Below are 26,215 nucleotides of genomic sequence, written 5' to 3'. Positions count from 1 at the left end.
TAAATGAAAGCAGAAAATTAAAACCCTTGTTCTGGGGCAGAAGTAAGTAATTTTAGTGACTGCTGTTCACTAGCAAGTTTGATTATTTTATAGTTCCCAACTCTCTACCCTTTCCTGTTTAATTATTCTCCCTTATCAGTCATTTAGAGTCTAAGGACCTTCAACACTGGCTTAATTCTGTCTTGTCCTCTTTTATGTTTTCTTGTCAAGACAGACGTTATCTACTTGTTCTTCCATCTGTGGCTTATTTGTTCTGCCAAGGCAACAAGTTCCTCTTTGTCAGCTCCCCAAGGTCACACGTGGGACATCTTCCATATGTGTAACTCTATAAAAAAACAATGAGGCTAAGGCCACCTGCACAGCCCTCTGCTTTTTACCAGGACTTACCTCACATCTCCTGTACCTACTCACAGGAAATCACAGCAACTTGCAGATAAAGCAAACGTGCTAAAAACTGATGTTCTTACTCCTGTGCCTATTTGATAGTCCTTGGGTTTTGGTTTTCCTGGAGCAGGAACTGTATTCTTCAGCTAGACTGGTCAAACCGATAGGTAGAGGAAGGATCAGAAGTCTCCGCATTCCCATTTTGGTCCTCAAGCCACGTGAATTACCTTTGCTGACACAAGGTTTAACAGGCAGTAGCCAAGTGCTCCAGAGTTTTCCTCTCCAAATCTTCCCTGTGAACACCGTGATTTCCTAAGGGACCATGCTGGGGCAGTGGGAGCTGGGGGAGCCTGACCCCAGAAAAACTGTGCTACAGGAGAAAGGAGGGTGCTGGAGAGGTACAGACCTGCTGGAGGGAGGCCTGAGAATGCATCTCGAAGGCAAGGCAGCTGGAAATGAGTTGCAAGAGGGAAAGTTAATAGGTGAGGTGGTGTCTCAAGGCAAAGAAGAGGCAAGAGAACCTGCACTACTCAGAGGGCTTGAGGCCTCCCCATGCTCCCTTCTCAAGGCTCTGGAGGCCCTCTTGGTGTGGTTACAAGTAAAGCTGTTTTTCTCTCCTTCAGGTCCCCTTTGAGGGAAGAGAAGTATTTGGTGGCAAAATCCCCAAGGGAGAAAGCAACAAATGAAAACAAGAACACCTGTGTGTACCCTCTGCTCAACACACACCTGCAGCCATTTTTGGGCCAAGCATCAGGTGGTGGAAGGGAAAGGAAAAGACTGATGCCTGGTACGGTGATCATTTTGTTCCTTGCACGCCTCTTACAGTAGCAGAAGGTGGTTTTGCCACTACTTTGTATTAAGATCAATAAAAATAAATTGGCATGAAGGAAGTGTGTTTTCCCATCTAGATTTTAAGTGAGGAAAAATCAGGGAAGTAACTCATCTCTCAGTTAACTGGGACTCCTAGTCAAAGCATTGCTGCATCATCCCTTCCTGCTTCTGGCACAGAGTTGAGCTCAGAGATCTTTCAGACAGCCTTTTCTTAAAGCCTTCCATCCTGTGGCTACAGTACAGTAATTATTTAGAAGAGAGGTTTAGAAAACAATATTTCTACTTGTGACCTCATTCTGCCACAATTAAGCACCATTTTCAGTGTTGTGCTGAGATCACTGATGGTATCATGTGCAAACAGGACAGTAAATTATGAAGCCCTATTAGCATCCTTGCCTTTAAAAGGCACAAAAGCACAGACATACATGCAATCATACGCACGCAGCTTTGCCAAGCAGTAAAAGGCAAAGTTGTATTTAAGCTTCTGTCAAATAGATGCATGACTGCTGTGAGGATGTTCATATACTTAAGATGTCTAATATTTCAGTCATCTTCCTCTTAAATCTCTACTTTTTAATTATTTTTCCAAATAAGGTTTGAAATATTCAGAAAAAAAATCAACATATTTAATCTTAAGAAAGGCACGTTTAAGATCTGATAAAATCATCCTCAGGAAGTTTGAATAGCCACTATTTTTTGAGGAATGCTTCTTTTATTACTATGCTGGGATCCACCCTGATAAATCTACACACACAAAAGTAACTTTCCTCCACTGCATCCAACAAAAATATGTAAACAAGTCAGGCTCAAGTGCAGAACAAGATGTGAGGACTACTGTAGGTGCCTCAGTTTAGGAAGTATTCTTTACATTACCAGACCTGAAAGGCTGTTTCACTGTGTTTCTCAGGGGAAGTTCATAGCCTCTGCATTTGACGGATCAGAATAACACTGCTGCTCCATTCCTGAAGTGCTGATGCAATATTTTCACTGGAACTCCAACAGAGAAAGTCCAAAGGAAAAAAAAAAACAAAACACCAAAACTAGATTAAATTTCAGTGACAATAAATCAAAGCATGAGAGCTTAAAACAAAGAACTCAAATGCAATTGCTTTTCTGCATAGATAGTTACCTAGCCATACTCATAATATAAAGCCCATTTGTTTTCACTGATGCAGAGCCTTGTTGTGGAAATGTTATTAGACAAGGAAGCAGCATCAGGGAGGATATCAAGTTTTCCTTTGGATTTATGTCTGGGGAGTTGGACATTATCTGCAGTGATCCAAAACGTACAAGCAGCATGTGACACCACATGCCAGTCGCGTTCATTAGTCGTTGTTACAGCAAGCTACCTTCACTGCCTGAGACTTTCACAATGAATTAGACCCTTAAGAAAAACCATCTGCAATGTGCAAAATAATTTGTCACAAGAATGCTTGAGAAGATGTCACAGAATGGTCTAAGCGCACAAAGGAATTATATGGATATATTTATGATTTTTTGAGAAACTAATTTATCTCCTTCCAAATTTCCTTGGTCCAGCTCCCCAGTCCTCCACACACAGCATCAAGCTGACCAGTCACCTAAAGGCACTGTCAGCAAAACAACACGGAGTTCAAATGCTTGTAGAAAAATAGCAAACCCTGTCTCCTAACCAACCAACCATGGTAAGAGTGGTGTTGACAAAACTGACATCTCTTTCACCCCGTTAAACCTTATGGAAATAATAAAATCTTAACCAGAAATTCTGAAATTTTGCCTCAGGCAGAATGCTTGAAAGAAAAGAAATCCAAAGGTCCCATGATGTCCACAAGAGACTTGGTTACAGTCAGTGATGTTAACAATGGGTGGGAGCATTCATGTACAGGACGGGTAAAACACTGAGAAACTGAGTCCCAGACGTGTCATTTTGTGCATATTCCTGAGTGGCCTGGTACAGCAGCATGCGTTAGGTGGTTGGTGTCACTCAATCAAAGCACAAAACCTTTGCTATTAGCCAAAAGAGTGAGGCACTCGTAAGAGTATAATAGATACAGGAAGCCAAGAGGACAGGACAAGCAAAGGATGAACCTCAGAAGACAGAAGCTTTCTCAAGGAACTTGCAAAAATCCTACTGAGCTCAGTATCAATCCTCCCAATTAACCAAGAGTTTGCTATCATTCTGATTAAACATCTCAGAATCACAACCATACCCGACAAGTGCTTCTGCAGTAAAACAGCACGTGCCAACAGAATCCAATATATCACTCTGTGCCATCTCTGAATGGTCTCACAACACTAAATATTCTCATTATTCTTACTGGTTTCATTTTATGGAGCTCACTTCTTTAATTGTGTCTACAGGCCAGCCTTTTTTTTTTTTTAATATTAATTTATACAGGACTCAATTTGAAGTGCTGGGTGAAATTGCGTAAGATATTCTGTAACTATCTTTTAAATGTGCTCTGTTCCCCTATCAGCTTTCTTGATCACTACAGCAGTAAAAGCCCTTGTGGAGCACAGACCAAATGCAAAACAAGCTTCAGCTACTAAAAAGTCTGCTTAGCATGACAGTAAGCTAGTTTTGCAGTTGCAGACTACAAAAATTATCTGGTTTCAGCAGCTTGTCAAGCTTACAAACTACTTGTCTGTATTTCTCTTACAAATAGAAAACGCAGACTGGCTGAGGCCATGTTCACTGTGCCTGGTTTTAGGACCACATGGAATTTACGGCCAAATTACAAGCCTCTAAAAACAGGTGACAGAATCAACAACAGCAAAACCTGAGCAGTGCAAGACACTGCTATAAACACAGCAAATCAAAAAATTGCAGGTATGGCTGGAGCACTCCCAAACAGACAGAATCACTCAGACCATATGGGCTGTTAAAAGCCTTACAGCGCACTGGTGTTTGCTTCTTCAGTTTGGTTCTTTTAATTTTGGGCGATTGCCAAGCTATGACTTACCTGCGTTTTCCAGCTGCATCTGTTACTCCTGGTTGGTCTGCTGTCTGTCTGTGGCCATGGAGTAGTTCAGCCTGGTTATTTACTGCTCAATCCTCTGCTCAAGAAAGGACTCGTGCCTTCCTGCCCAATGAGTAGCGCTAATCTTTCTCTCCTTGTTTCAGCGGTTCCACGGGGGCCATCACTATCTCTCGGCTGCTGTTCTCCCTCCACAGTCTCAGCTTTCTGTCCAAGCTTTACAGTGCTCTTACCCCTGTAAACATAAAGGTACTCACCCTTTGTCTCATCCCCAGGGGTGCTCAGCCAAGGCAGAGGGAAAAACATCCTTTTTCCACTCCACCGAATAGCACCCAGCTCACTACAAATTACATTTTTCATGTTGCTGTTAGCTACCTTCGACACTAATCACAACCTTAAGGGCCTTACTAGCATCATTTCTACCACAAACTTATAGAAAAGCCTTAAAGAAACTGGGAAGAGAGATTACAGGGATGGGAGGACAGGAAACGGACAAAATTAAATTGCTGTCAGGAAGAAACACGCAAAGAACTGTAAAATTCAAGGGGTGCTTTTCCAGGGAACATGGGTCACAAAACTGGAACACCATTCCAGAGAACAGACAGCCCTGTGGGTCTGCGGAAACTGAAAATTAGGCAGGACGAGGGACTCTGAGGTGGATGGAACGACTGCACTTAAGACAGAAGAAGGATACTGCTCATTTAGGGATGACAGAGGAAAAGAGCTGAACTGTAGGAGTTAACTTTTAAATGTGAGTTGCAAAATTAAGTTGCTTCACTTCAGCAGTGATGTCATTAACAGGCGACCTTGCAGTATTGAAAATTTTCATGCTGTTAATCCCAGTTTTCCATTGCATCGTTCTTGGTTGGTATTTCTTTGCCAGGTTCATTACGCTTATTTTTAGCCAAGCACTATTGTAGTTGACTCACAAGTCACTGGGGTTTAAAATAAATGAATAAATAAAGATGAAGAAGGGATATGTGACATCACTGGTGACTGAAAGGTTCTTGGTGTGTTCTGCAAAAACATTCTGCTCAGAGCACGCTGAAAACAGAAAAAGGCACTTTCATACTTAGGTCAACTTGGAAAATTGTGCTACACAGAAAGCAGAGCTAATTATCACAGGTTTTTGATCACGAACCACCCTGTTCTTGCAGGGACCCAGTTAAGGCTTAGATCACTGTTAGTGGTTTAAATTTGTAATAGGTCTTTTATTTAGTTCAGTACAGAAGGGCCTTGACTCACTTGTCTTGTCCCTACCCAGCCTTCTTGTCTTGCTCAGTGAAGCCAGCCTGATTAACAGCTTTACTTTTCTTGCCTTTAACAGTGAAATTACAAGTGTGAAAGAAGTGCATGAATGGACAAATGCTATAAAGACAGTAAAAACAAACAAAAGACCATCCAGGACCACCATTCTCCTATGTTTTTTTTTTTTTTTAATGAGATGAAAAAAATTTGCTTAAGGTACAGCAAATATTATAAATTATTCCTGTAAGGGTGACCATTTTCAGCAAGGAATTCCAACTGAACATGCTGCAAGGGTTTCCAATTTTCAATTAATTTGCTGAAAACCAAATACTGCCCCTAAAAATGATTAGATCTTTGAAGGATGTTAACAGTTAAATAGGATAATAGTTAAAACAACAACAACAACAAAAAAAAGCCCACAACCTCTGCCAGCCACTACATTCAGCCTATAAAGGAATACTCTTTTATTGGTGTAGCTGAGGGCTTAACAGAAACATTTGTCTAATGAATACAGCTACTATAGTTGAGCACATGCCTGAATAAGCTACTTGTCGATTGAAACCTATCTATTTATAAGTGCTTCTGAATGGTTCAAAACCCATCTGTATAACAATATTGCAACAGATTTTGCGTAACGGTGAATATTTTATCACCATTCCCATTGTGATATTTCCCTCGTTTGTCAGTTTTATTTCTGAGTCCTATCATGTAAAACGCGTAAGATGGACTTTCCTACATCTGGCCTGATTTGCTTATGACTTGTAGCTCAAAAGAAAGAAGTGTTACTGGTTTGGCAACAGGGGATAGGCACACCTTCTATATGCACCTGTGTACATAAAACATCTTAAGAAATGTAAATTAAAGCACTTCTTAAAGTAACGGCTATCCACGCCTGTGTTAATCCAAAGTAACCAACATTTTAATGATAAAAATTCATTTTTAATATTCCACTCTGTTCATTCTTGAGCCCTAATACAAAGTCAGTTCTGTCATTATTTGCATTTAAAATGTTTCATAGATGGATGAAACCAGTTTTGTAACTTCAGACATCAATGGAAATCTCTTACATGAGTACACTAATGGAAACAACATTTTAACATATGTATTTGTTTACATATTTTAAACCTAACCAGCGCACCAACAGTGAAAAGCTCTATGGAAATCAGAGTTGAAACAAAGATAGCAGCAAAATCAGAAGTAAGACAGTGTATTAAGTTATTTAATTAATTCAGGAAAAAAATCTTTGCTGCTGTAAAAGTGAACATTTACAAATTGCCTAACTCTTGCCTGTTAACAACAAATTTAGATGACCCCCATTCAGACTGACACTGAGGTTCTACGTTATTCAAATTTGAATAGGAATTTTGAAAATAGAGACTTTGAATGTCTAATGGAGAATAGAAAGGCTTTGATTTTCCGAGAGTGTTTAGCACATTCACTTTAAAGGTCAGATGCCTTTAAGAGCTTTTTCAACAATACACCCAAAATAACTAGTCATTTTTGAAAATGAAGACTATCAATGCTGTACTCATCACTTAGATTAGTGGCAATCATACCAGAAAGGCACAGATAAGAGGCTGTGTTCCAGTCTCTGTTGCACACTACTTTCATGAGATTTACCTTCCTCTAAAGGCTGATTAATTACTTACACCTCCAGAATCAACAACCCTATTCTATGACACACACATAGAATTATATATGTATCTATTTGTGCTTATATATGTATGCACACATTTATATATGCTTACATTTATATGAAATATAAACAAATCACCAAATTAGTTTTTTGAAAACATTTTTGAAACAGAAATCACCTGGCTTAAGCAATCACACTGAAAATAATTCCACAGAGTTGATGGTATATTTTTTCCTGTTTAGAACAAGATTTTCCTTCAAAGTTCCAGTTTAAGCTCAGAGAACCCTAGTTGTACACTATTAACTGTTACCTTTTCCCTATTTCATATGCACTTTTGGTACATCTGCATGAATGCCAATGTTAAATACTTGTATATTATTTTAATTTGCATTAGTCTGGAAATAGCTTCTTCTTTGGCGTTCCCTGATCCCCTAAAATACATTATGTCCATCTGTACTATCATTCATACAGCCACTGATGTTGAGACAGAAATACTTAACAGAAGAGCTAAGCTAAAATAGTTTGTGAAGGACTTTATATTTTCTTGGGCAGTAATGCTCCAAAGATAAAATTAAAACCTTTTTTCCCTGCCTTATTTTGAAAATTAGTTTTAACCAACATACATACATATCCTAAAGCTAACCTTGTAAATGTATCCTCTGTACTTGCATGTAAGCCATACATCATTTTTAGATCTGAAAAATTATTCCAAGTTTCATTTCATTCCAAGGCACGTTTGGTAGAGCCCTCTGCACAAATGGGGGGATGAAAGCTGCCTGCCCTACCAGTTGCTGTGGTAGAAGGAACAGCGAGGACAACGTGGAACATGTTATCTACTGACATTTATTCAGGATGACCTGCCTGACTCAGCGGGGCCTTACCAGCTCTACAAACATTCACTTCTGCTCATTACTCATGAGCAGACCCACAAAAGCCTTTTTAGCACCACACCCAGTTGCATGTGTTTCCTCAGTGCTGACACAGCCCTCCCAGTGAATCAGGAGATCTTCCCTGGCTTCTAACTACCAATAGTTGAAAAAACATTGTAGGTTGAACCATACTAAGTCAAAGCCATAAAACAAACCCTTTTAGGCCATACAAGTAAGTTCTCCTTCATACATTCATATCTTTCAAGCTTTACTTTTATTTTATTGCTCATCTTTCAAAACCCTGAGACAGCTGCTTTGCCAGTCTGGGTAGACAGAGGCTGAAAAATTCTAGACTCATTCATTTTTACCTGTTTCACACCAAATGAACTCTTTTAGCAGTTAGATGTCAAAATTGGTAACTCCTCATGCTTCTACAGAAAAAAAATAATAAAAAAGACTGCAAGTACATGAAGTTCTAGCATGAAGTTTAAGCCATTCCTGTGAACTACTGCTTAATCTGGTGCATGCTACACGAAGTAATTTTTCTCATACAGATGTGCACAGAGCACTTGAAAATAACATAGATGGTACAGAGGTGTTTGTACGTATGACAACTACATTGGGAAAAGACTGTACAGTTTTGCTAAACCCACAAGGATTCCTTCCTCGGTTGTCATGAATCTGGTGTGAGTGAAAAAACATTTCCATGTTACAAGACAGATGCTCCCTGTGAGACAGAGAGCTGGAAAGTCCACAGTCTGGGAAATGTTCCTTCCTCTTTCCATACTAGAAAGCTTTTTGACAGCCAGAACTTCTGTAGTAACATAGTCTTCAGGACAATGGTCTCCTAGAGCTATTCTCAACCACACACTCCTGGCATGAGTACAGAAAATGAGTATTGTACAAAACTGAGGTGGCTTTTGTCTCTGTCCAACTTTAAAAGGCCTCTGTGATGACTCCTTATCAAAGTAGTCTCACCTTGTATCCAAGAAAGATGAAAATGCCACTAATACAAAGAAATGCGTAGCAAGAACATACCTGGTAAGAGATTTGCATTGGGTATTCAGTCTCATCGATAAAGTGGCCAAGATGTTCTGGGATGGTGATCTGTTCTGAAAAGCCAGTGCCTCCTGAAACGGTGATCCAGCTCCCGCATCTCCATCCTCCACAACATGTGTACTGTCTGCATGCATTTAAATTGTATGTTTTTAAGTTTCTGCAGACATCTCCCCTCTATTACATTAATTATTACAAGAAAATTGGTGTGCTGCCATAACACTAGCCATTCCACTCCTCAGGAATACACTGTCTGTGAGTAGTAAGCTTTCCCTCTATTAGGCAAAAGAAAGTTGTTTATATTCCACACATCTGCTAAGAGAGGGAGGCTCAAATGAGGGAAAATGTGTGCTGAGAAAGCATGAACTACTGCAGGGGAGAGACACTAGAAGAGCGAATGACTTTTTCATATGACTACTTTGTTGAGAGTTGGATATATTTCTGGTTTAAAATTTACCATAAGATCTCAAGATTGGGAGATTCTCCTAATACCAAATCATTCTACACATAAACCCTCCCCTCACAAGAAAAATTAAGACTGGAAACAATAATTTTAAAGATTTTCCTCCTCTGTGAATAAGCTAAATTATATAAAAATAGAATTATAAAACAATTGTAGTGGTGGGAGTCCTACAAAACTGATGCCTTAAAAAAAAATCATGGAGGCCCATTGCTATATATATACATGAGCAAAATACGAGTATCTCCAGCAAAGTCACTCTGCATAAACTTTAACGCTCCTCCCTTTCTGAACCATTTCAATTAGGTGTTTTCAAGTCAGCTCTCCTACACTAGCAGATTTACCATTTGTAAAGATGATCCTTTGTGTGGGAACCGCATGTTAAAATAGTGGCAAGAGAATAATTTATTCTTCATTCTAAAAAGCTTTACGAGGATACAAAGCTTTACGAAGATGTCAAGATGGTTTCCCCTTCACACACTACAATAACACGCTTTTATTGCAGCTTCATATCCAATTACTTGTTTGGTTTCCCTTTACCTTCGAGCTCTCCTCAGGGACGGGACTCTCACCATTTCATAATGCCACATCTGTAATGACCATACCATAAACTGAGCGTGCTTAGAACACAGACAGCTACATTTTTGGAGACTGTGTCACTCTCAAATGGAATAAAGTTCCCTCACTTATCATGATTTTAACAATCTTACATAGGCTTCTAAGAAACCCTATTTTAGGAAGAGCTGTAGCAAAGATGCTTAAAAATTGAACAATGACAAATAGTCTAAATTAAAAAAAAAGTCAGATGCAAGTATTTTGGATTTTAGTTTTACTGCTACAACACTGGGAAGAAATCCCCATGTCTGTAAAAGGCCCAACTGAAGTGTTTGTCTGTTGCACGTGGACACAACCTTTGTATTTTTGAACAAAATACGACTGCTTTACACAATAACTTTGTAAATCATGCTATTTTGTATAACAAAAAAGACTAACTCCCCTATAAGCAATTAAGACTGAATTACAATCGGAAAGCGCCTGTAGAGCCACCCAAAGCCTCAAGCGCCTCATGCCCCACCGGGTGCCCAGGGATTTCCACGCCTCACCACCACAGCGTCCCCCCATGGGTGGGCTGAGCCTTGCAGCTCCTCTGATTGGCCAGTAGCAGGGAGGCGCGCCCTCCGATTGGCTGTGTGCCTCGCTGGTGAGGGTGTGACAGGTGGGAGGGGGCCTCAGCTCCTGCCTCCACTCAGTCATCTGCCATCTTCTGCTGCCCTGCCAGCACCGTCGGTGAGGCACTCCGCAGGGGCCTGGCGCCGTCCATGTAATGCACTCAGGTAGAACCAATCCTCAAAAATCGCCCTATAAACACAACCAGCCCCGTTTCAGAAACCCTGGGCTTGAGGAAGCAGACACACAACTTTGTATGACAGTGAGAACAGATAATCTTAAAAAGCAGTCTATTATCAGAAGAAAGCTGACCACAAGAACAGTGTTGTACAGAAAAATGTTTATTGCGACTGTTGTTGCATTAGAACTGTTACCATGTCATCAGCAAGTGCTGTGGCAAAACAAACATGTCATCCTTGTCTTCCAGTCACAAAATCTGGTCTGCATTTCAGCACTGGTCCCTCAGCTGGTTGCTCAGCTCCTGAAGTTCAGCAATCAAGTTGTCCATAGTTGTCACTTCATCAGCTATCTCGCTGTGAACCTCCTGGCTTGTTACATCTACAAAAAGCTGCTGCAGGACAAATAGAAACATGATTTTAAACTACACTTAGAGTTTCTGTGTTTCAGCAAAGAGATAGGGTTCAGGAGCCTCCTAACCACTATCCTGCCTCCTTTATTTTTAGCACCCACAATGGTATCCCTCTCCCTGTAAAGTCTATTTTGTGACAAAACAAATAAGGTATATACATACACACATACTTATGTAGACCTGCTGCCTGTACCAGCTACCTGGTATTTTGTCAAATGGGCCGAATCCCCCAGGGGACATTAGGTTTCTGCTCTGACCTGTACTGAGTCCTAACTGGGTCAAAAGCCATGGACTTCTGAGTTTTACCATGAAACTCAAATTTGAAGAGTATGTCAGACTACCAACTGCAGTTTACTAACCCACCTGCTTATAAAGTAGTAGCTGGAAATTTTAGTGACTATTTTCTCAGTGTCATACTCTGTTGCAATTTTCTCCAAAACCCCAAATAATATATGTTTTAACATTTAGTATCAAGACGTGCATGGGCTGAGACATGCATCTGTGCGTAATTAATTTATACAAGAGAAAAAAAGCACTAGCAAGTACTAAAAATAGTTTGTTCTTAAAGACCATAAGACATTAACAAAAACACAAAGTAGCTAACTCATGAGCAATCATACATTTCATATATTTACAGGGAAACCATGGGGGAGGAATGCTAAATGACTAGTCTTGAGATACACAAGGTCTGACTGGAGCTAGACAGAACATGTTGCTATTGCAAGGCCACGAGCTGTCATTTGACTTACTACGGAGGCTACGTGAGGTACCACTCCACATAAGCATGGTGGGGGGACACCCAAACATGTTTCCCCTTTATTATGTAAAGGGAGAGTGATTCATATTTCATCTGATACAACAAAAAAACAATGTTTAGAGACAAAACAAACCCAGAAAAGAGAAGTTATTCTGCAGTACATGTCATCATTGTATCATCAAAATATAATGAAACAACACAGATATGTAAATAAACAAAAATGTACTTAAATGGCCTGAACCAAGGTTTTCAATGTACTTCAGAACAGTCTTGTCACTGAACAAAGCAACATCTTCCAAGAAAACATGAACATGTTCCTGCTGCAAGTACAGAGGCTTTTCTGACTTTCAGCCCCAAAACCTCACACTGAAGATGTGACAAAAGTTCAGTTCTTTCTGGCTAAGACAGCTCAATAAATCAGGATGATGTAATTATTTATTCATTTTTTTCCCCACACAGTTAAAGAGTTCTATTCAACTAGATGCAGCCTGGGGAAGTTTCATGCACCATCGCTCTTTGGGTTTGTGCCTCACATTTCCCCACGACAGCACCCACATTTCATGCATTTACGATACAGCTCCATGACCTCTCTCCTGTTTGGAGACCCCACCTGTCAGATCTGAATGATGCATGGGGCCAAGGAGAAGGGAGACCACTATGCTATTTGCCGGAGCATGCGACTGCCCAGAAGGCTCTGTACAGAAAGGAGCACATTAACAGCACATTTTCTCAGGGCAACTTTTCGCAGAGTCTGGCCACATCATGTGTGGCACAATGCAGGGACTGGATTCTCAGAGATGGAGAACCAAGTAAAGGTGAGAAGTCTGAGAAGCGACATTGTTGCACTTGTACAAGACCTACTGATTTAGTCCAATTGCACCTCCCGACTACGAAATTTTGAACTTTTATCTTTTAAAAGTTATTTTCACTGCTCCTTTGTTCATTCTGACACCTTAACTACCAAGTCTGGTCTTAGAGACTCCAACCCCTCTTTTTTTTTTTTTTTTAAAGTCTTTTTCTGTATTAAAAGAAAAAACACAGAACAATTGTACACTAGTATTTATTCATGAGGAAGCAAGAAGATGCTGCTGTTGAGTTTGGACACAAACAGTGTTAAACTGTTTGTGCATAGCATCTTACAGAAGATACTGATGTTTTTAAACCCACAATCAACATACTTTGGACAATCAATTTGACTTCAAATTAAAAATAAGATGGATTCTTGAAAAGTATGTGAAAACAATTAGGTCACACCAACAGCTTTATCTCTACCATGTCAGTTTTCACAGAAACGCCATAAAGCTTAGAGAAACCATCATCTGACAACAGTATAAATATTAATTAAATTAGAACCTTCAGGAATTAAAAATACATTTTACTACACTGAACTATTCTTAATCTTTGATAGACTGCAAGATCTGGTATAATATAAACCACCTGTACTTCTGTTTGTATCATTTATGTCAAGTATTCTTGCTTTCTCTACAGTCTACAGGCTTTTTTTTTAAACCATTTTGTGAATCACAACACAACATACAAATTATGGCCTTTTTTTTTGGGCCACATTCCTAAGACTTAAATATGCTAGTATCTAAAAGCACCGTTAGTTATGGAGCTGGCTTGTGTCTGCTTATACAGCTTTCCAAGGCTCTTTATCCTTAAAATTATAGGACTTAAGAGAACGAGCCAAGTTTAACACAGTGATGATGGATCAACACTTTGTAACACAAGCACATGTTATAAAACTTATGCTCTGTAATTCACATTTACTAAACCTCACACACAGCCAGGAAGAATACTTCTTTAGGACATTAAGTGCATTTTGAACAAAAACGTAATTGAGAACTTGACTGATGTGGAATAAACAATTGTGTCTCAAGCTGTGACTGTGTCTCACATGAGATAGTGGATAAAATTAGGATAATAATGGTGTAGAAACAGACTTGGCTCTTTGGGTGACTGGCTACAGAGGCAGAAACTGTAACTCCAAAATCCAAACATGATTCAAGTATGATAATCTTTTCCAAATAATTACTATTTGAATTGGTAGAGCATTCATGACAACGTTATTAAATATGCGTTTTGTCTCTCAATAAACGTTTCTAAAACACTTTCAAGTGACGTAAAGTAGTCCTTACACACTTTGGTCCCTTCTAGAGGTTTATATGCACTTTCTTCTCAGACTGCCCCGTGTTCCCCATAACTACACAACATTAAGGAGCAGGTCTTGAAATGACTGATTTCTTCCAAACAATTCAGTCTGTTTGCCCAACACTAAGTACAATTCTAACTTAGTCTGAAAGATAACATTGAAATTTTACAGTAGCAGTCAAATCCTAGCAGGAAGAAAGGAAATACAAGTCTATGTACAACTGGAATCCTTAACAATGTAGAGGTGAACATCTTTTTGATGATACACTGGGACAGAAAGATACTATTTTTATCTACAAATGACTTAAAACAGAAAAATGGGTTCTGGCAACAGAAGAAGGGTATTTTGTTCAAACATTCCTACCTTTGCTTTGGATGACAAGCCACGTAAGTTGAGCCGAGCTGAAGAAAGTATCTGTAAAGCTTCCTGATAATTAGATTTGCGCTTGCTGCATTTTATAGCAACTAGAATCCGAAGAGAAGGACCACAGAACAAACAAAAAACATTATGTCTATATCAATTATCTTTAAACAACATTCAATTAAAATACCTTGATATTTTCCATATATAATGTTTGAATGCAATATCCTAAAAAAGAAACTCAAAGAAAAAGAATGACAGCTAATTTTGAGAAAATCAATCTAGACCCAGTCTATGACTAAAGGAATCCTTCTTAAACATGAATATTACAGCACAGAGTGAATAGTCCTACTGAGTTTAACTTCTGTACATCTCCCACCCATAAAGTATACACACAACCATCCTGGAGATGTTGGTATGGCACTGTCAATCAAATGTGACAATTTGAGGACTGAGTGAACTACTGATGCATTTTTCATTTGCACTATGAAATTCTTAGACCATGAAATACATTGGTAAACATGAAATCAATTGTGTTTATCATGCATAATGTTTGTTGACTCCCCTAACACAATCTTTACTTCATTTCAAGTCTAACATGTTCTATGTTAGAAGACTCCCAAAAGTAGGAATAAATATAATGGATAAGGTATAATTTTATTACTTTGCTTAATAAATATTTGCTACACTCTTCATGTATAATATTAACTCTACTCAGGTAGAACATACCATGTGCAATCTCTACGGCTCCTTTCACCACTTCCTTAAAAGAAGAAACATCTTTCTCCCAGTCACTTGATTGAATTTCACATTTATGTGCCTTTGTAAGACACTGCAGTGACTGCAAGGAGAGAAAAAAAAGAAAAACGATCACTATGCATGAAAACAAACTAGGACACTAATTTAGTTTTAAGCAGCTCTGAAATTGATGCTCAGTCCAGAAAACGAATGCATCTTTACTGTGTTTGATTTTCTTTGAGTTGGAGTAGTATCCTTCTCCACAACAGTAAGCACCAGCTGTAACACAGATGTTCTTCACTGATATTGTATCTCAAGTATGACAGGCATATAAAGTAACATGTGTCTAATTTTTATCTTTTAAAAATCTGTCTAGACTGATGGATGTGACCCATGTTTGCCAAGTCATCATAATTAAATGCACATGAAAAAGTGGAAAATACTTGTACTCACACTTGGAAAAGTGATTTTGTAACTATTAAATGCTAACTGAAAACATCAAAGCTTTCTTTCTATATATGTATTTTTGATGAGTATATATTTTACAGACATCTATTAGTTGCTATACTGCACTGGTTCTCACTGTGAACAGGAAAAATGAAGAAAATAATTGTAAACAAGATGGCAGGAGCAACCCATTAAGAAAACAAGTATAACAAAGAGCATGAAAGACACATGGAAAGTAAAGGAAAGCTTTTGTTTTCCTGTGGTTTAAGGACAAGAAAGAATAAAATCTGCCAACTCATCTCATTATTGTAATTTTTGTTTACAACAAAACTGGACAATGGAAATCCGGTGATGTAGTATGAGAATTAGTACTCCATTAGCCAGAAGAAGAAATAAACAGTTCATGAGTGAAATTAATTATATTTGTATTTAAGGAGGTCATGAATAGAAGTCAGGACATACCACGGCTCAAAATGATACACATAATTCATAGAATAATCTAAATTCAAAATTCACAGAATAATCTAAAAATGTATTTCATTAAATCCCTTAGCTCACTTCATAAAAGTTCAGTTGGCTAAATCAAAGCACACAAATCAATAGGAGAAAAAAAACCGAGAAGCAAAAATCAATTTTTGCTTTCTTGTTTTGTTTTCTTCCTATATCATCAGAAATACTAAAGACAAATGCATGTGAAAAGTTGCCTGGCTTGGTTCAATGACAACTCTTCAATCATCTTTTTAAAGAGTTTAAGTATTATATAAAGGAAGAAAAATCTTTCAGTGCAGTATATGTACAAGAGCACAAGAAAGACTTCTGATTGCAGAACATGGACAGATTAAATATAAGCTTCTAGGCTGATAAACCCCATATCTTTCTCTCTCCTACTGGAGTTCCAACATGGGCAATTGAACCGTTCATGCTGCTGAATGGCTGCAAATGGCAGTAAAGATGTATTAAGTCAAACCAGAGCAAATTAAATTTTTTTTTCCTGCCATAATAGCCTAGGTCACAGTTGGTGGTAGCACTGGGCAATAGAGGCAAGAACTTCCAAGAGAAGGAACAACAGGCTTGTTTACAGCAGCCTGATTTTAATCTGCATGTATCTGAGTCAGAGAAGCAAGTTTTGATGATGGATGTCAGGGAAGGGAAAGAATTCAAAGCCTGATGGGTTGTTTGTTTGCACTTCTGGATCATGGATTTATCCTGGAATCCTGGAAGGAAACAGCAATGAGCTGGGGAGACTTTAAGGAACAGAAGGTTTTCAGTGACCTGGGTCTGGATCAGCAGGCAACTTGAAGGTTGGAAAGATTGTTTGGTGGGAAAGGGGTGGACTGGGTTCAGCACAGCAAATAATGTAGTGTTCAATGTGGTGGCAAGTCAGATACATGGAATTTTAAAAAGAAATATGTACTAAGTAAAAAAAGCAATGGTTTTACACTCCTAACTTGTAACCCCCATCTGACTTTGATTCAACTTACAAAGCAGTGTGTTGAATTGTAGCTGTAGACCCTAGTGATTCATGGTGTCAGATGTAACATTAGAACAGAAAGGCAAATAAACAAACAGGAAAAAATAACACCACAAAAACCCCTCCACAATATCCAGACAGACAAGGCTGTTCTGTCAGATGAAGCGTTAAGTACAGCACTGACTAAATATAATTAAATCTGTATTAAATATGGTATTGCATTATGGAACAAAGGTCAAACTCTGCATTTGTAAGGAGGTACACAATACTATGATAGATCTTTTCCATTTCTGTGTCCTGTGATGCCACAAAAAAGTAAATAATACCCTTTCAGAATTCACTGTCCTGTTGAACAATAAATGTGGGTTGAAAACTGCAATAATACACCTGGAATTTTTCTAAAGATAACTATATTCACTTAATATCTGACACAAGATGATACTTGTGCCAAATAAATACTCAGTTTTTCACATTTTTGCTTTATAATATGATATCAGTGAGATCAGAAAAGCTACCAGTAGCTATCTAGTGTATTGTAAATTAGTTTATGCCGTGGCTGTAGACAGTTTTGCTCTGTGGTACCATCACACTATGATATTTGGACATGCACGTAGGCATACCTTAAGTATTTATAAACATGATCAGAGTTTGCAAGGCAAGCTAGACCACATGTTCCATAACGAGTCTGATTAGGAAACACAGTTAAATTCCTGTCTACTCTACAAATTGAAACCATGTTTTTTAACTGGGTTAGTGAAAAATACTGTGATGTAACCAGATCCTGATATGATTACATTTATAATATAGACAGGGCCTCTGCTCGTTTGCATGTCTGAGTAAGAATCTGAGGATATATTACAGGATATTGCAGTGTCTGTATTTCTGAATTCTAAATGGGCCAAATCCCTTTTTGTCATTCAGCTGTAAAAAAAAAAAAATAAAAAAGGAAGAAAAAAGAGGGAGGAATTGGAGATATCATGGACACTGACAAGGACTATACAAGACATTTCACAGAGCAGAGCATGAATAAGAAGACACTGAACAAGGCCCAAATAATTACAACTTTAACCCCACAGCATACGATTTGTAGGCCCAGCTATCTGCATAATATACTGGATATCAAGTGACAAGCAACCCTCTAGACTGACATTTTTGCCCTGGCCAAAGGCGTACCCCCACTAGGAAACACATACTGAAAGCTGACCTTGTGTATTTTCAGCTTCAGTGAAGATCTGATAACCCATAAGTATTTTTGGAGTGCGCAAGGCCATTTGAATTTTGGAAATTTAACACCAAATGCAAAGCACAGTCTAGCATACAACAAAGTAAACACTTGCAGCACTGCAAAGATGTTATTTTTGGAAAGTGCAATCATCTCAATTACCTTGGAAGTGATAGGAAAAGAGATGGAAGTTATCATAGCTAAAAGAAAGACAGGTAAAGAAGAGCCAACAGCTTAACAGGTTAAGAATTACTTAGCAATATTAAGTCCATTTTAAGGTAAGCAAGGACAAAGTACTTTTGAGCTGGGAACTCTGAGTAACAGACCAACCTCAACGTGCATTTTTCTTTAGAGGTGTCGAAGAAGAATTTAGATGGCTTATGATGCCACTGAATCATGCCATTATGATCTACTTTTTTTCCTCCAGAAGGTACAATATCTTGTCTTCAGAATTGTAGATCCCAATTAAAAATAAAAACATAATATAGCTATTAGACTGCTGCCAAGAAAAGCTTCAGAATATGAATCCAGGACAATGAATATGTATCGAGTTATAATGTTTTAAAATAAAATACTGATAAAAGAGATGGTTTTAAAAAATTTTTTAAAATGGATGTAAAACATCTTGGTCCTGTTAGATAATAAAAATGTGTGGTGTAGAAACACAAGAAACAGAAGATAAGCTTATAGAAACACTAAAGCAAAACATCTGGAACTAGAGCACGTCTTACTATCATACTTAGTTTGCTAGAGAACAAAGTTTGTACCACAAGCGTGTATCGATAAAAACAAAAATCACAACACATTTACCTTTTCAATATCTTCACTGCTATCACTCTGTCCATTTCCATAAAGTTGGGCATAAAGTCTCCAGATTTCCCCATCATTTGTCACTCGTGAAGTCACTCGGCCCAGGAGCTCTTGCAATTTCCCCTTCAATCCACTTGCTACCTCTCCAGTAGGATCTGCCATCCCATTCACTACCGCCCTGACCAGAATAGCCAGCACCTTAAAAAAAGTAGCAGGAAAGTTTTGTTTCAACTCAAATCAACATCAGTATATATAATGAGCATCTTGGTATCTCTAGCATTTGGTCTCTATTCATGGATCACTAAAAAACAAATGTAACGCCATATAGCGAATATAGGATTATATGAATACTCCTACATATATACATATTCTTCAAATATATGAAGAAATAGATTATTAGGGGAATAATTCAACTAATTTAAACTTCATCTACAAGATTCTATGGTTGGAGAAGATATAGAGGTGAAAGAGTTAAGATAGAAATGTTGGGTTATCCTGACAGCCTAGTGTGCAAGAGGATAGCATAGGAAATTGCAGCAGCATCACAAAGATATTTTTATGTTGCAATATGGCTATAGAAAATATTAGTAAACAGGCTGAACCAGAGCATTTGAGGTAATGGAAGACACTGTTGTTTACAAGACCTTTATTTAGTTGCCTGCAGAAATTGAAAGTTATAAACTGGATGAGATGGAAAATTGGAAGTCAACTGAAGGCTACCCTGGGAAATTCTGTGTTTAATGTATTTCTAGTGAATTACTCGTCAGGTCAGTTCAATCAAACTTTTTACAAGTACTCATTTAATGACATAACTTTCTGAGTCACTGACTAGAGAATGTGGGATCTGACCTGCAGAAATGCTGAGCACTTGCAGCTGCTGATGAACTTGATGGGAGCCGGGCTTTGCATGTATGAAATGCTACATAACACCAAGTAGCCCACAAAAAAAAAAAAAAAAAAAAAAAAAAAAGCATGAGTCTGGGTCTTGAATTGGACACACAGAATTAGAAGACAGTTTCACTGCACCTCAGTTCCTTCTCATAAAAATGGAAGCAACAAACGTAAATCAATGAAGGCACTGGATCAAGTTAGAAGAAAATTAAACCTATGTAAGCTATGGCTTAATGAGAACTACCTTTCCTGTGTAGTACAGGAGAGAAACCAGCAAAGAAATAATCTTAACAATAAAAATAAATGAAAGTCTCTTAAGGTTTTCATTCAAGATAGGCAGGTGAAGGGTATACAAACACTCATTTGGCAACTTTAACACTTCAACATTTTTGTCCATAAATTCATATTTACTATGAAACTACATTAATAACAATACTAATATCAACCAACTAATATAAATAATTTTCAAAGATGATCAACCACAAACCACAAAAAACATACTGCTACTGTAGCAGAAGTAGGGCGGTGAGGCATCCTCACAAACCAAGATGTAGTTTAGTGGCAGCAAGTAAGACAAAAATTATCACAACATCAAAGGACATTACACTTTAAATAAAAACATGTGAAGTTTAGAATTTATGATGTCATTGTTCCAAAACTTTCCTTATACAGAATGATTCAAGTAACATACAATCTAATGAATAATTACTGAGTTTAAACAAATTAAGTCCTTTGCAAAAAATCAAATCAAAATGTCTGATCTTGTTATGAAATGAATATTTAACAGAAAGTGAAAAAAAAACCCCTCCATCTCCCCAATTTCTTTTCAGATTCAACAGCAGAAATATCTGAACATCAGCTAAATGCACCCTCAACACCAAAACTGTAGGAATATATCACATACAAAATAATAGCCTGTTTTTTTTTCTATTATAAAGGGCTCAGATTTTGACCTAGGATGATAGAAAATCTGATCAACTATTAATAGTCCAAAAGTTCTGAAATTCATATTGCATTCATGTTTTGGAAACTAAGGGAATAAAACACAGCATTAAACCAATTGGGTGTTGTATAATTATTTGTTTGAAAAACACAAGCAAGTGCTGGTATTTCCATTAGCTTTGCATTGTCATGCATAACATAGAAGAGGTGTAAGAAGAAACTTTGTGATCCGTTTTGATAAAGAACTAAAACTGGTCCTGAGGATTCATATATGTATGACTTCTCAATTTCTCAAGTTTATGGTAACAAAATTGTTCCTCTAAACTCTAAAAGTCCAGATGGGTATCACATATAGTTATAAAACATTTTATAGACATATATTTTATTTGCACATGAAAAAAGTTTCCTCAGTCAGTAGGATTTAGCAACTGAAACATAACTCTTATTCCCATAGAGTTCATGCTTTGCTTTCACTTTAATCATAGTAATTTCTCATTTTTCTGTAATTCAGCACGTAAACATTAGCAGTACAGCAGTTAAAATAAAACTGGTGTGAAAGCCCAGATTAAAGGGTCCATTAAATACTAATGAATGATTAACGCTACTTGGCTGTGCCCAACTGTTCAATAAAGCTATTTAGAATTGCAGGTGAATTGTGCTAATGATCAAGAAGTAGTAGTAGGCTAACAGAGCATTCCATTTTAGACCATTGCCTATTTTAATTTATATCTGAGAGAATTAAGCTGCCACATGCACTGAACTGTTCAAGCAATGCTCTGCTGCCCAGGATCCTACACAAGCAATAGTGTTATTTTTTTTTTGGTTTGCCCCTTTTAATGAACTGTGCCCCATACGACCACTGTGCCCACTATTTGTGGTTAGTATGTCACAGCATCTGCATTCTTCTTCCTCCTTTTCTTTTGAGAATGCGTGTTTAACAAAAACTAAATGAAATGGGGACATGGGGACAACACCTTAGACATACTAACGAACACAATCATTTTTAAATGCTGTGATCAGTTAGTCTCATTCCACAATTGTTCTCCAAACAGTTCCTTTCATATAAAAATTCACTTCAAACCGTTTTTAGAAGCTTAACTAATGCGAATCAAGCTTGACTGTGCTCAGAAAAAGAACCCTCAGATACCAGATCCAAAATGACAACTCTGCAGTCTATGATCTCTCCCTACACCCCTCCCAAATTAAACTTTTATAAGAAAGACAATTGTCATTAGTGAGCTACTTAAAAGGCAGAGGACTTCAAGAAGTATCAACCCTCTCTCCTCAAAATCCCCTTGGAACACTTCCTTGCAGCCTTTTATTAGAAAAGGGTCTGTCAGTATGAACCACTGAAGTGAGAATGGCATTTGATGGGAATGGTAAGAGAAAATATGTTAGATTCTCAAGAGCAGAGAAGTTGCAGAGGAACCATATTGTCCATACTTATGAATTCATATTCTTTGACAGTACAAGATGAAAATCCGGTTTCTGAAAGCATAGCTAAACAGTTTTTCCACCTGCAAAATAATTTTGTTATTTACAGAACTGCAACTTTCCAAGTAAAAAAATATTTCTTGTTTCCACAAGTGTGCATGTTGTGCAAAGCAGTGTTACTAGCAGTTGCAGAAATTTCTTGGCTGCATTTACAGCCTCAGACTAATATTTCAGAGGCTAAGAAGAAAGTTACAACAAGCTTTCTCCTCAGGTCCTTTCCAATGACTCATCTACTATCTGAAGTTATACATAATTCAATAAGTAAAAGTTGTCAAGGTATATTTCTCAGTAAGTTCATGAATATAAAAGCAAATACAGAAATTTAAAGAATTTTAAGAACCAGTAAAAGGGAGGTAAGAGAGCATGCTTTAAATATTATAAGGGACTACTAGGAAACAGGGAATTTTGATAAGTACCTCCCCTCTTGTAACGTTTTATTGTATTGTTGATCATTTGTAAAGAGCCCTTCTGTTTCTCCTTATTAAGTTCTGTCTGCAGCATCTGTACATACTCATATTCAGCCTCATGATATCCTGATCTCAGAACCTTTGCCACAAGGATAACATCATTTAATTACTAGAATAACTTAAATGCAAAATTTCTCAAAGCTCCATTCTGAACTCAGAAGTCTAGTGCAGAAAAACAGCAATGACATAACAGAAATCACAGAGGAAGATATAAATGCCTTACTGTTATTGGAAGAAATCAGTGATTTACAAATATGACTGGATACTACGCAGAAAATTAAATATATATCAATGTATCTGTTGTAATTACACAAACCAAGGACATTTCAAATTATAAATATTCAAGCGCACACTCTTATTTGATGCATTCAGTCTCCCAAAAGGAATCCTGCAACACTGATTGGGCTAAAAGTGATTTGTATATGAAGGTCCAATGACTGTTTTCTGTTTTCACAAAGAACTGCAATGAATTAGCACTGGAAGAAACTGGTTGAATTAGAGTATTTATTCTTTTGTGTCTGTATTTTTTTTCCTCTCTAAATTCCTACCTTCTGTTTTATTATTAATTAGTTTAGTAGTGTATCAAAATCTGTGACTCCTACAAATATTAAATATAACCTGAAAGAAGAGAATATATCTGTTCCGGATTATTAAGAGCCATCATTCTGACTATAATGCATTCATCAATTCCTATCTATGAAACATAACTCACTTTCAAAGGCTCTTCTGTGGAATTTTCAAACACACTGGAAAAGCTCGCCTTTCTTTAAGCTAAATTAATTTATATTACTTCTGATACAGACATATGCAGGAACAATGTGGAAAGGTAGGGTTTTGCACTGCCTTTTATTTAAGAATAGACCTGAAAACTGCCAGGTTCATTTGCCCTTTTACATTGTCTGAAACAATCTGGATGCAAAGGTTTTCCTGTTTGTTCGTTTTTGTTTTAGATACTTAAGTCATTACAGTCCAGATATCAAAAATTTAAATGGCTTGCCTACATAACTTCATTGGTACGCGCACTATCATTACTGATAAAATTATCAGCAGTATTCTCTGCCTCACAAGAAAAAACATAGAATGACTTACTACGAAAACTCCCCCACCTGTGTATCCTTGTACTTTTCTCTTAAGTCCATAAGCCGGTGATAAGCTTTAATTGCTTCTGAAAACTCTCCAACATCTGTACTGGTGAGAAGATAGTTCTCCCAAATTTGCCAGTGCTCATAGTTGCACTTGAGTGCTTCCTGGAGGGTTCGAAATGCTTTGATTCTAAATAATAATAAAAAAAGAAGAAAAAGAAAGAAGATTCTATACAAGTATATGAAAATCAATTGTCATTCTATCAACTAAAAGGCTATTTTTATAAATCTGTTTAAAAAACAATACAATGTAAAAATTGTCGTTCACAATTTATAATACTGACACTTCCTTGTCTTCTCTTGCCAATTACTTTCTGTCAGTTCACTCCTCAGTATGCTCTGTTGTCTGACCTAGGTTACCTCTATGTTAGCTCTCAACTACATTCTGGCAAAGTTATGTATGCAGAGCGCAAAAATTCACTGTAATTGTGCCATTTATGTTGATATTTTCTTTCTTGAATTTTTAACTGAAACCATGAGAAAATAACCTTACTCACACTACAATTGCAGAACACATTAAAAATAATTTAAAAACCCAACTTTGCAACTTAAAGAATTTATTTTTCCATAACTGAGGTCATGGCAGGTGCAGAATGACACTGATTCTTTTCATCTTAGAACTGTGAAATGATGACAAGATACCAAAGGGATGGGATGTAAATCCTGTTTCTCAAATCATCACTTGCTACACTAAAAGTCCTCTAGGTTCTCAAAATGAACCCCCTATGTAATCATATGATGGAGTATCTTTATCCAGTGCAACACGTGAACCAGTTCATATCCAAACTGGAGCGAGTACACAGCACCAGTGCACTATGCTGCCTTGGAAACCAGGAATCTCTCACCCAAAGGACAGAGGAACAGCCCGTTTGTTTTGAGAAAAATAAGATCTAAATTTCAAAGACCTCCTAGAACTCATAGAAAATTATCAGGTAAACTGAATAGTAGATTCTAGTTTCATCACATTTTTTTCTTCTTAAGGAAATTCAGAATACATAAAGTGTGTGGACTCTTAAAAAACAAACAAATCCAAAACACAACAAAACGCCTTTCATTTGGGTGTCAGCAAGCTGTTTGCATAGTGTTTTCAAAAAACTTACACATTTTCTATTTCTCTGTGGAATTACACTGCTAAGCCTTAACCAAATGAACAACTCTTGGGTGGGACTGATTTAAGAGCCTGGCTGGAGCAAAAGAAAACAATTAGCTTTAATATCTTATTTTTCTTTTTCTCAGTCCTCTCTTCCCCATCCTTTTCTTTTTTTTTTCCTTTTTTTTTGTGGTTAGTAGGCTTGAAAAATAAGTGAACACTTTCACCACTGCTTTTCTCCCCCAAAATAAATTATACTGAAGCAAACTACAACAGATACACTCTGTTTTCAAAGTGAATTAAACAAAATCGTACACAGTCTTTATGTATGAGTGATTAGACAAATAATATATTTCAAGTAGCTATTCCAGAGCAAATAGAGGACACACTCAGCTATTATCATATAAAACCATCTTATGGTTTCCTCTACACATATTCCTCTCCAACATGATTTACTTGGAAAAAAAGGTCAAAACCTACCCCTCTTTACTGTTTTTGATGTTACATTTAGCACGTTAAATCACAAGAGCAGATTCACAATCATAATCAAAGTGAAACTGATCATTCAGTAGTGTCTCAGCCTCGTAACTGATGAATGAAAATGATTTTGATTACAGATACTTTTATGAATCAAGCATTAGCCAATACACTGAGCACTTAACATACTCTTGAACTCTATGCAAAGGGAAGAGCAATCTATCAGAAGCAGTCTAAGATTAAAAAAACACAGTGAGGAAAGTGATTTTGGTATAAATGTGCAATCACCTTATTTTCAAAAAGGCTACAGAAAAATTAATAGAGGAAGCACTATATGATTTGATAATTAAACTGTGCATTCTTAATGCACTACTGAAGATGCAAGAAACTAATGAAAAGGTAAAACAAGCTTTTGACTTCTACTACACTTTTTAGCCTTAAGCAGTCATTCAACCTTCACTTTCTCTTCCCTCCTGCTCCCATTAACATATCTAATCATCTCTTCAATTTATTTACAATATTAGTTCCCACATTTCCATCATACGCTTAATGTTCCTT

General features: G+C 37.4%; 1 protein-coding gene across 2 annotated transcripts in view; it reads right to left on the bottom strand.

The window, feature by feature from the left end:
* Positions 1-10,931: 10,931 nt before the first annotated feature.
* Positions 10,932-26,215, bottom strand: part of TTC27 (tetratricopeptide repeat domain 27) — a 109,750-nt gene continuing 94,466 nt past the window's right edge. The window contains exons 16-20 of one of the 2 annotated variants that reach the window (XM_035564946.2): positions 24,055-24,220; positions 19,155-19,352; positions 15,196-15,307; positions 14,470-14,570; positions 10,932-11,179 (exon numbers count right to left, since the gene is read on the bottom strand). In XM_035564946.2, the coding sequence (XP_035420839.1) occupies positions 11,057-11,179; positions 14,470-14,570; positions 15,196-15,307; positions 19,155-19,352; positions 24,055-24,220 (700 nt within the window). In that variant the 3' untranslated portion in view covers positions 10,932-11,056. The remainder of the gene's footprint in view (positions 11,180-14,469; positions 14,571-15,195; positions 15,308-19,154; positions 19,353-24,054; positions 24,221-26,215) is intronic. The other variant, XM_035564954.2, reaches the window with a different exon arrangement.

The sequence above is a fragment of the Cygnus atratus genome, chromosome 3 (assembly GCF_013377495.2).
Source record: "Cygnus atratus isolate AKBS03 ecotype Queensland, Australia chromosome 3, CAtr_DNAZoo_HiC_assembly, whole genome shotgun sequence".
Taxonomy (NCBI): Eukaryota; Metazoa; Chordata; class Aves; order Anseriformes; family Anatidae; genus Cygnus; species Cygnus atratus.
The sequence above is the reverse complement of the archived record's forward strand: the minus strand, read 5'-3'. Positions and strand labels throughout refer to the sequence as shown.